This window comes from Oryzias latipes, chromosome 7 (genome assembly GCF_053564925.1).
Source record: "Oryzias latipes strain Hd-rR chromosome 7, Olatipes_Hd-rR_3.1".
Taxonomy (NCBI): domain Eukaryota; kingdom Metazoa; phylum Chordata; class Actinopteri; order Beloniformes; family Adrianichthyidae; genus Oryzias; species Oryzias latipes.
This window is the reverse complement of record NC_136243.1, coordinates 6,819,961-6,831,985: the sequence shown is the minus strand read 5'-3', so window position 1 is coordinate 6,831,985 and position 12,025 is coordinate 6,819,961. Positions and strand designations below refer to the sequence as shown.

The window sequence follows — 12,025 nt, the reverse complement described above, 5'->3', positions numbered from 1 at the left end:
CCCCCCTGACCTGCTCTCCTGTTTATTCACCCTAATCCCATCCACATAACTTCTGACTCCTCCGCCCCCACACTGCACACTACATCAGCTTGTTCTCCATCCTGAATTAATTAAATGCAGCCAGATGTTTCATGATGGGTATGGCGGCCTCTTCTTACCATATTTTTGGAATATTATTCGAATTATTTTGCATAGTTTAGCTGGGGTTGCAACTTTTACTCAGGTGCGATATGTGATTTTTTTCCATAAAGAAAATAGACTTACAAGTTTTATTAATTTCACGCGAGCAAATGTATGGAGTATTTGGTACTGCTGTCCCACTGAAAGTGTAAAAGAAGAAGCACCATGAGTTAATCAGAAGCAATACAGAGGATGAGAAATTTCAAGAATTTAGTGCTTTGTGGTGATAAAGAGATTGGTTGACTTCTGGTTATCTGAATACTTATTCATATGTTGCACTAATATACTATGGCCCACCTATGTTTCATGAAGCTAAATAGGCATCAATGCATTACAGTAGTGAAGTGTGCAAATATTCAATTGATTGTTAACTATTCCATTTCTATGGTTTGCCTTTCAAGATGAAATGTCCGTTCTTGTTCCCATATTTTGGTAAATTCATTTCTTCCAACAGTGCGACTTATAGTGCAGAAGATATAACTGTGTCAACATCACTAATATGACATCATCTGTGTGTCTAAATCCATTGTTCCTGATAGTCATTAGAAATGTTTGGTCATTTTGATTTGCATGACACTTGGAGGGTCACTGTTCTGCTTGCTTACAATCTATTTATTTTTACTTTCTTTGCACTTGTTGAGGTTAAAACAAGTCTGCAGAAAACTGGAACAAACATTAAACCTGAGAAAATGCTTGTATGTGCTGCTTTCAGCTTTAGCTGCACACACATTTTTAAACAGAGTTGCTTTGTCACATGCACCAACATTTGCAGGGTTCCTGCTTCACCTTAAGGGGATGAAAAAAAACATTAGGTTGTTTTCTGTATTTTGCTGCATCACCCTCCCAATTGAAAGCACTCAAAAACCTGTCAGCAACTAGTGTGGGAAGCTCTGAGCCAGGCTGCCAGGCCTCCATGCCATAATCGGCTGCAATGCAGTGTGGGATTTCTTGGCTCACGCTCGGACCGTTGAGGAGGCTGCATGCAGCTGAATATGCTGTGTGATTTCATAACAGATCAGCCTGATCCCGGCTGCTGTCAGGCCTCATCACTCTTCTCTCCTTGTTACATCATTTGCAAGCTGGAGGTCAGCTGTTTTTCATGGTATCAGCGGTTACCTGAATGTTCCATGACTCAGGACTTTGAAGCCTCTAATCAAGCCAGATCTGAAAGTCTGACTCACACCTGATGCAAAGGCAGGCTTCATTTTTGTGTTAACATAAAAATTACAAGACAAAGACTGAGTACTATTAAACTTCTTCCCTGAGTCAATCCTTCCCCTTCATTTCTTCAGGTCAACCGGTGGCCTCTAGTTTTTCTCTTCCCTCTAAACAGCCGGTGGCTGTGATCTCCGGCCAAGGGTTCAACCCATTTCAACAATGCTGAGTGTTGTCTTTCAATCAGGTTCTCCACAGGCGAATGGCAACAGAGTCTTTCTGACCAGCACTTTCACAAACACTAAACCCGTTTCCTTTTAGGTCTGGTGGAAGACGCATGGGCCGATGCTAACCCAGAAATGATGGCAGTGAGATCCTGCAGCCCTCCTCCTGACAGAATACTCTTCAAGTTTTGTTGCCAGGCAACATACCACTTTCAAGCCACTAAAACCCAGTTTGTTCTGAAACAACAAAATAAGGGGGAGAAAAAAACAAAAAAGAGACAGCTCAACTACCTGGTAAAAGGTTACCATGGTAATCGGAACAGCAAGCAGGATCCCACTTCACAAAAAGTGTCTCCCTGAACCACAGTAAACAAGCCTTTTTATTGCTTAGCAAAGCATATTCATAACATACCCTAGTCTCTCCAAAATACACCATATATCAATGTAGAGGAAGCCTGTAGCACAACACAAAATGCATTGTCTATCAATCCCATATGTAAACATTTACTGGAGGAAAACTGGGAAGGGGAACAGAAAAAATACAAAGTTACACTCCAAATTTGACTAAAAACAAACATTATGGTAATATTTATTGATATTTATCTTGTCAGTGAAAAGATACAGCAGGTTATGGAGAGATTCAAGATGACCTGTGTTTGATCTGAATTCATATTAACATTTACTTTGGTAGTTTAATCTCCAAATCAGTAAGCTGTAAAAAAAATAAAAACTACAAAAAGCATTCGAAAGACTTTCAACTTTCTTAATGTTTTGTGATTTTAGTCCAATATGTTCAGATGACGCCTAGTTGGGCTTAAAACACAAAATATGAAGCAGATATAAACCTTTTTTTTATTTCTGTCTAAACAGTAAACATTTAATGATACATAGCAATGTGATTCCAGTTTGAACTAGGTCCAATATGAACCAAAACAAACCTTTACAGGTGTACATTATCACAGGTATCAAATAAGATTCTAAAAATCAGTCATTGAAGTCAGACAGGTGGATATGAACAATTTTTTTTACTGATCTACTTATTAGACACACCTGTTTCTGTTCCACTGTGTATTGATAATATGCACAAATGAAACTGGAGAAGCCTTGTTACAGAAACTAAAGCCTTCTTTTCCACCAGCATGATTGCATCAACAAACTGGAGACATTAGCCCTTCAAGACAGAAGCTGTTTTTATTTCAATATACATTAAGATACACTCACATAAAATAGTGGGGTACATAAATGGTTTGTGAAGATAATGTTCCAAATAAAAAATAAGGTCCAGAACTTTCTATTAAGTTATATACCAAACACACAGCAATGACAGCCAATCCCCATTTCATCTATATGGCTCTCTTGGATACCTTGAACTTTTTGCTGTGCTGTGATCTGAAGAGAAGCCCCAACTTGTTTCAGACCTTTGTCCTTCAATGTGGACCTAATAACACTGCCCACACATTTATGTTTTTGCAGCTCAACTGCTCGTCTGCAGGGTCACATGTCAACTGTGGTTGTCTAAGAGGGGTGCAGCCATAGATCCACCTTCGGCTTTTGCCCAAGGTGGATAGGTTTACTGGGGAAATTGCAGACAAGAGTCGTACTACAAGAAACCATTGATGTAGCAAGAATAGGGCAAACAATTCCATTTCATTTATATAGCCCAAAACTACGACAATAGTCGCCTCAATGGGCTTCATCCCGGTAATCACAAACACTGCAGGAAATCTGCCTCACTTTAGATTAATACCACAAATCCCAAGGTTGGAACCAGCAACCAACACAACCAAAGCTCTGGGTCTATCCATTTGGGCACCACTACCCAAAGGCAGTCCTAACATCAAATAATCAAAGAGGAAACACTTTCTTTAAATCATCAGCAAGCCAGCTGAGTTCTCTGTGAGGAAAGACCACAGAGTGGGTAAACACACAAGAACACATGGGCAGCCGTGGTGCAGCGGTAGGTCAGAATATTGAAGGTTCGATTCCTGCCTTGCCCGCCCACTGAACACCACCTTGCCTCTGGTGGAAGTGCCAGTTTATCATGTGTGTGTGAATGGAACTGTGACTTTGGGTCTTTAGGGACAGTGAAAAGCTATAAAAGTTTACCATTTACCATAAGTAAACAAGTGGATAAAAATGAACAAACGTGCTTTCAACAGATTCAAAAGAAACTTCTCCTTTGTATGTCACAGTAGAGCAGGCTCTACAAAAACACAACATGCTCCCGTTATCAGCCGTGACAATCAATTCAAGTCAAACGTTAGCAGCAATGAACACAAAACCTGCTAAAGAATAGCTGTAGTTAGTAGCAATCATAGCCAAAGATAACATGAGTTCAAAGAAACCAGACTAGTTACATCATGCAAGCTTAATTTAGATGTATTGAAAGAGACATGATACAACGCTGAGAAATAACTGTTAACTAACATGAAATTTGATCTCACAAAATGACAAATCTACATCTTTATGGCCATTTTTACGTGTAGCAGGAGGGCAAGGGTCTGTTCGTGATATAACAGTGTCACATGGCATGGTGCAACAAATCCTCACATTATAGAACATCAAGGTATTTGAGATTAAAGGCTATCAAAAACATGGGAATGAAGGACTTCATTTGTATGTAAAGATTGAACCAGTCCTCTAATAGACAGCATAGTAAAGAACATTGCATTTAACTATAGCACACCCACAAGTTCTTCTTCTGTATGTGAGATAATCTATAGGTGGATGGTAAACCAACTTGGTATCAACTAAATCTGATTAACGTTTGATAAACATGGCATCCTGAAGACTTATCATGTTTATGTTCTGCCATTAAAAATCTCACAATTCAAGATTCTGCCTTCTAGTCTTGTGTGTAGAACTGTGCCAATAGGTCTGGTAACCTTTTTTTTATCATGTTATCCTTGGCCTGGTTGGAATAAAACAAATGTCAACTTACGGTTTGTTGTGGTGGAGGGTGTGGGCATGGTGGTTATTGGCAGCGTTGGCTCTGTGCAGGCGCTCAAGCCGCTCTCTCTCTTTCTCCACAAAGTTAGTGTTGGTTCCAGTGCTGGTGGAAGGCGCCCGGGTCAGTCGGCTGTGGGCCCGTGGCTGATCTCTGGGTGGAATTGGAGGAGGTGGTGGTGGAGCTGGAGCCGAGGCAGAGGAGGCTGGGGGTGGAATTTGGGTTGGGACAGAGATGGGGGTTGGATTGCATGAAGGTGCCGCAGAAACAGGAACAGAAGTTGCTGCAGTGCTGTTGTAGGAGTGATGGGTGGAGGGGTGGTGATGCTGTTGCTGAATGTGGTGGCTGTGGTGCAGGGGGATAGAAGTGGGAGGCTGGGGTGAAGTGTGGGGGTGGCTGTTGTAATGGTGGTGGTTTTTGGTGGTTATGGATGTCGGTACAGTCTGAGTTGGAGGAGGGGGTGGAGGTGGTGGAGGGATAGGAGGTTCAGGAGGAGGTGCAGGTGGAGGAGGAGCAACGGGTTGTCTGTCCAAACGCAGGTCCTTATTCTCTTGGCTGAGACGGTCTAGTTGGACCTCCAGCTCCTCAATTCTGCGCCTTTGGGTTTCGAGAAGTTTCTGCTGGCTCTCAATAATGTTGTTGAGTTCTAGAAGATACTCCACAGCCCGGTTAGGGCTTTCAGGACTGCCTTGGCCCGGGCCTTGATTGGCATCCATTTTTAAAGTAGCCCACAGGCTAACGTCCAGTGAACTTTAGACTGATCTGTGTTTTTGGGCCAAGATGAACTAATCCTGTGTGGTAAACTGAAGAGCCCAAACGCTGTTGGCCATCCCGGTAGGTAAGATCAGAGTAAGTCACTGCCTTCCAGCTAACTCGGAGGCTAAATGGTAAAGTGGAGAGCTTGGATCACAGCTGATGTAGAGCTAAAAGCTGATTCAAAAAAGAATGCCTAACTGCTGGGTCAGGGTAGTCCAAACACTGATACAAACTAAAAACACAGCAGAGACGGAATCAAGCTGGCCAACAATCTAGGCTACAACCTAATGTCTAAAGACTACAGCTAAAAATCTTTACTTCTACACCGCAAAACAGAAAACACCCTTCACCCTCCCCCCCACCAGAGGTAAGTGGGGGGGAGAAAAGTTTTTTATTAAGTTCTGATTTTTCAATCAAGATGGATCTTGCCCTTGCATGATCCAATCAGGAGGTTTTCCCAAACTGATGACCATTCCTGTTGATGGTCAGCAGGTGTTCAAACCCATAACAACTAAAAGTCGAACAGAGTCCCACGTTGAGTGCTCCTCGCCCTGCAGCCAGACAGTGCGTTTGTACTCCTGCTTGTCAATGAATCAGCTTTATCTGCTCTCTGGTCTCCATCTAAGGCATCTGTTCCCCAGAGGCAGATGTGGACAGCAGAGCTGGAGGAGGACTTGTTTGGCGTCTGTCTCAGAGATACTGCATGGTGTTGATGATGTTTGCACAACATACACGGCTCCTGAAGCAAAGGACTGTTTACAAATCACAAATAAGTAGACCGATCCCAAGCGTCTGTGTGGAGCATCGTACTTTAATCCACGAATTTCTGGATTCTCAAACCGTCAACCAGAAAGAAAAAAAAAAAGAGTTAACTAGAGCCAGGCTCTTTCACCAAAAACAAAGCAGAAAATGTATGAAGCCAGTCAAAAATCATCTTCTCACAAAAATGAAAAAGGGAAAGTGTCATCTGTCAAGGTCTGAGAGCTCAAAGGGGTCAAATTAGCCCGTCAATCCCTTAGCTGGGTAGTAGAAGTGATATCCAAAGGATGTCATTTCATGTTTGATGCAGGTCTTCTTCATGGACACCATGAGCCATCTGGGATTTGTTGCCAAGTTAATTTCCTTTGTTGTCACTTTCTGGATCTTCTACATGTAAAAGAAGAAAAAATAGGGTAAGAAACAATAAAATGTATGATGACAGCCTCGCTCTTTTGTTCATTAAACAAAAATATTTTTTCTTTTCACTTTTTCATCTTTGCCTGTTCTCCTAATCAACATCTTTCCTTTTCTCTTGCTGATCCTTCTGGTCTTTTTCTCTCTTTCCACCTGCAGCTTTTGCTCTTTGAATATTCATTACTTCCTTTTTTTCTTCCTTTCTGTGGTCAGAGAGAGAGAAAAAAGAGACTGGTCTGTCTCAATCAACCCATCTTTGTTTTCTGTTTTCACTTGTGTATTTTTCCACCTGAAAATGAATATAAATGTCATTTATGTGTTATAAAATTCCAATAAGTGGAGCTGTTGTAGAATAGAATTAAAAGCAGAACAAACATTAAATATCCTGGTCTCACTTGTCATGCTCATGTTGTTAAACTGAGAAAATCCTGCTGGCTCATCTGCTGGATCATCTCTTTTTTACATATGCAGGTTGCATGTAGCAAAGAAAACTTTTGACTTATGTGAATTTGAAAGTATTGTCAAGCCCGGGTGTCCAGAGAGCCTGGTCCATGCTTCTATGAAGTGGCACTTGTCTATGGCTCCGTTGACACTTCAGGGCCTAATGCTCAATTCCAATTTTTTTTTAATCCGATTTTTTTGCAAGGCCCTTCACATTTCCAATTAATAGTATTCCAGAACAGTACTCAACGGTGAACGACGCTTCTGACCACGGTCGGAAAGGGAGGAAAAAAAAGTCATCACGGGAAATGTTCAACACCATGCTCGGCCATTTTGCTGGAAAAAAATTTTTTTAAAACCGCCCGGTTGCGATAAGAGCCGTTGAGTTTAGCCTGAATAGAGCTTTCACCCCAAATATTAATCCAATCGGTGACCTCGCCTCCCTTCCACTGACTGGTCTCAGAAGCATCGTCCGCCATGCTTGATGTTTATGTTCTCGTCCCGCCTACTTCAACGCAGAATGATGACGTTTGAAGCATATCAATGACGTACGGGTCGGATACATGTGACCTGGCCGGTCAGACGGTGGGCTTATTTCAAAAGATCGGATACGTATCGGATTCAGGACCACATACTCAAGTGGCCTGCGTCACATTTGAAAAGATTGGATCTGTGTCATTCAGACTGTCATGAAAAGATCAAATACAGGTCGCATAGGGGCAAAAAAATCGGAATTGGGTCGTTTCAGCCTGCGGTGTGAACGTTTGTGCACACAAAGCAAATGGCACGCCAGTGATGCTAGACAATCTGTCCCTGGTTGCTGTAGCAACAGATGAGATGAGAAAGAACTGGTTCATGTGCAAGTGGCAGTGCTGAACAACTGAGCTCTTAGCTAGGTGGCAGCTTTTGGATGGCTCCTTGATTATATCTGAGTTGCGTTGATGATTGACTGGGATGCTGTATTGAAACAAAAAGTGGACAAAAACACTGCGTAGAGTTTACTCAAGAGAAAAGGATTAGGTTAAGGCCTGGCGTAAACTCACATCCATTCCTTTATGTTCTTAACCTTTCTGGCTCACGGGGCTGCCGGAGCCTATCCCAGCCACCCGTGGGCGAAGGCAGGGGGCACTCTGGACAGGTCACCAGTCTGTCGCAGGGCATTAACTCACATATAAAAGCTAAATGTTTTGCTCTATGAATCACATTGTCGGAGCTTAGCAAGTTCTTTTCAGAATACCTTAAACCTAAAATATGACCAAAAGGAAATGATGTGTATTCAGGAAGTGGCTCATCTAGTGTAAGACAACTAATTTCAATACAGCTAAATCTTTCAAAGATAACCCAAATAATGACCCTCCCTCCACAGAATCCACAGTAGGAAGGTGCCATGAAGGAGCATCCCTTAAATTTTCTAACTCTCAGTTTCAGATAAGACTAATCAGACCTTTTTCCCATTGCAGCAGGACCAATCTATTGCTTTACAGTTACCTAAAACCCTTCGTTTATTCAACATTCTTTGTGTATAATTTGTTCTCGATACCATAATTTTTCTTCAAATCAGATGTGTGGAAATGATCTTACTAAACTTAGGTACATTGTACTTAACTACATTAACATATAATGATATTATAATATTCCACCATCCTCATTGCAGGTCTTAATAGCAGGTTGGTCTGTGGTCAACTGTGGTGGTTTTATCACCTTCTTTTTTTGTTACTTTGGCTTAGTTCAGACTAATTCATGACTTTCAATGCAAAAATAAAAGTTGTTTAGATTTCTACCATAATATGAGAAAATCCTTTGTCCTCAGAAAGCACTGCACATTCGATTAGTCATTTAGGGAGACTGCCTTTAGACTTACCCTTGCCATGCCCACAGCAGTAGTTTATTGGGAGATGAAGGGTACATGAACTACAATGGGATCTTTTTACTACACAATGTTACTATGACCTACACATGGGGACTGGCAACATTTTAAACACATTAGCTGAAAGGGGTTTCAAAGTAATGAAGTTCTAGTTGTGTTAAAGTCACACAAACGTGTGAAGAACAGCCACATACACACTTGCATACGCACAGACACATTCAGGCAAGCCTTCTGGTCTCTATTGCAGCGCAGCCAAACCGTTTCAGCTTTTATATTTCTTTCCATTAAGCTCATTCAATAATTCATGACTCACTAACTGACCACCATCCCTCTCTGGCTTGCTCTCTCTCTCCTGCTGTTCCTCACAGGCTCTCTCTATCCCTCATGCTCTGATTTTCTGAGGCTCTCTGCAGTTCCCTCTTGCCAGAACTGCCTGTTCCAAACACATTGAGCAGTGAACCAATGGACAAAGAAGCAACAAGTATGGTGTTTGAACACGACTGTTAAATTGTGTGGTTTTTCACGCAAGTGAATCAAGAGCAGAAGAAAAAATTCTGTTTCGAAAAGCTCTCAGTTGTGATGTAGAAACTGCGATGGGCGGGTCAAAGCCTCCCTGCTCCGATCCATTCTGATGCATCCACTTGCAGACAAATAGATCCAACAACGTCTTTGTTTTCCTCATCTGAGCTGGCATCTGGACCAAAACTGTACAGCTGGATGGCTCCAACATTAGGGCTGGGCGATTCATCGATTTTAGCGATTAATTGAAATTGTGTTTTATTTTTGGGGAAAATCGAGATTCTCTTGCAACAAGCAGACATGAAAACTGCAGCAAGCAAAGAGAAGCTTCTTCCACGAGGCCAAGGGGAAAAAAAAGCTTGTGCGATACGCTATTTGTAAGCGCACGCCACGCAAAGGCAACCACCCTACACTTCTGCACACTTCTCTGTAACGCTTAGTTTAGGCTGATGGAGCAGCAGAACATGTGGCGGTTTTAATGGGATCCGACAAATTTACTTTAGCACTAGAATAGACACTCTGTTGAGTGCGTGTAGTATTTCTCTTTATGAAAAAAATTTTTTAAAGCTTGTATTTAGTTTAACCTTAATATATATTTCAAAAGGAGATGTTAAAATAAAATAGTTTTTAGGTAAAAGGAGGAAGAAAAATCGATAAAAATCACATTTGAAATCTGAGATTTTATTTTTTGGCCAAATCGCCCCGCCCTATCAAATATTGCTCGCCATTTGTGCTGAACCTGTTAGCTTGGGGTTGTAAGGAACTGTAAGCTACAGAGTGTAAACAAAGGAAAATAAATGGAGGCTTACTTCTGTGCCCACAGTCTTGCCCACAACCCAGAGGCCAATTCTGGTGAAATCCTGGCACTCTGCAGAAACTATGTCCAAGAAAACGACACAGATTTTCTGATTTTGACTAAAAACAGCGTAAACACAAGAAAAGAGCACTAAGAAAAGTTTGAAACTAGACCAAATGATCAGATGATAGGAGTGGGACTTTAAGCAAACAGAGAAAGGTCAGTTAAAAAGGTATAGCTATGTGCCCATGCTGTTTCAAGCAGAGAAGCGTAGAATGCATAGTCTAAAAATGACCCTCTGTTGCTCTGCATTACTGGACTCAACACATTTAACAACATTTAACACAAATACATACCGTATTTTCCGGACTATAAGTCGCTGCGGAGTATAAGTCGCACCAGCCCAAAAATGCATTATAAAGTAGAAAAAAAACAGATAAGTCGCACTGGACTATAAGTCGCATTTTGACGGGACATTTTTTTGACAAAATCTGAGACCAAGAACTAATAACTTGCACAAACTCATATGACACAATCATAGCAGACTGTTTATCTCATAATTTCACAGTAATTCTTTCTCATATTTATTTATTCCTTTCATGAAGCATCATTGGCCAACTAATACTCTGTTTTCAGCCTGTATTTGTAGAAACAGTTGTCATTTTTATGGCATTTCTGAATCTATGAAATCATTGGAAAATAGAATATTATGTTGTTAGCCTTCAAGATCTTACTGTAAAAAAATCATCAAATTGACCCAGGAACATCATCTCTGTTCCTCACAAATGAACATAACAGGAGGGTTAACAATGTATTAATTTCAATTTATTTCTAATATAAGTCGCTGCGGAGTATAAGTCGCACCCCTTGCCAAACTATGAAAAAAAGGGCGACTTATAGTCCGGAAAATACGGTATTTAACGTTTCCACTCTCTTGTTTTCCCTGTTGTTACTAGCCCTGGTGCAGGCATCTGAAGCCAGCAATAAATAACCTACCATAGCAGATGAAAAGCATCAAATGTGCATTGCATTTTGCAGAACATATGTGACCTCTCAACAAATTTTCACTCAAACAAAATATACATGTCTAAGTCTACCTTACTGTAATTCCAACTGAAAATTCCTGTTAATATGTTTATTTTTTTAATCCTGCTAATGATAACAAAACATATGTTTAAACTAAGATGTGTCATCCGGTTATTCACCACTAGTACCGGGTTGGACCCCTTTTGCCTCCAGAACTGCCTTAATCCTAGATGTCATAGAGTCAACAAGGTTCTGGAAACATTCCTCAGAGAGTTTGGTCCATATTGACATGACAGCATCACACAGTAGCTGCAGATTTGTCAACTGTACATCCATGATGCTGATCTCCTGTTCCACCACATCCCAAAGGATCTCTATTGGGTTGAGATCTGGTGACTGTGGAGACCATTTGAGTCCAGTGAACTCATTGTCATGTTCAAGGAACCAGTCTGAGATGATTCCAGCTTTATGACACGGCGCCTCATCCTGCTGGAAGTAGCCATCAGAAGATGGTACACTGTGGTCAGAAAGGGATGGACATGGTCAGCAACAATACTCAGGTAAGGTGAGGTGTTGGAACCAGTGGTTCTTTGAGTTCCCGTTGTCTTTCTATCAGCTGGAACCAGGCATTCTCCTCCAACATCTGGCATCAACAATGCATTTCTGCCCACAGAACTGCCACTTACTGGATATTTTCCATTTTCTAGACCATTCTCTGTTAACCCTAGAGATGGTTGTGGGTGAAATTCCCAGTAGATCAGCTGTTTCTGAAATACTTACACCATTCTGATGCTCGGTTTGAACAGCAGCAGACCATCTTGACCATGTATACATGCCTAAATGCATTAAGTTGCTGTGATGTGATTGGCTGAGTAGAAATTTTCTTTAACCAGCAGTTGAACATGTGTGCCTAATAAAGTAGCCGGTGTGTGTGTAGGTGT

The 12,025-nt window shown here is 41.3% G+C and overlaps 1 protein-coding gene across 2 annotated transcripts in view; it reads right to left on the bottom strand.

Annotated features, from left to right (window-relative positions):
- LOC101166035 (IQ motif and SEC7 domain-containing protein 1) overlaps positions 1 to 12,025 on the bottom strand; it is a 255,764-nt gene that overhangs the window by 232,429 nt on the left and 11,310 nt on the right. For both annotated transcript variants that reach the window (XM_023956996.2, XM_078950121.1), the window contains exon 2: positions 4,501 to 6,408. In XM_023956996.2, coding sequence (XP_023812764.1) covers positions 4,501 to 5,222 — 722 coding nt within the window. In that variant the 5' untranslated portion in view covers positions 5,223 to 6,408. The remainder of the gene's footprint in view (positions 1 to 4,500; positions 6,409 to 12,025) is intronic.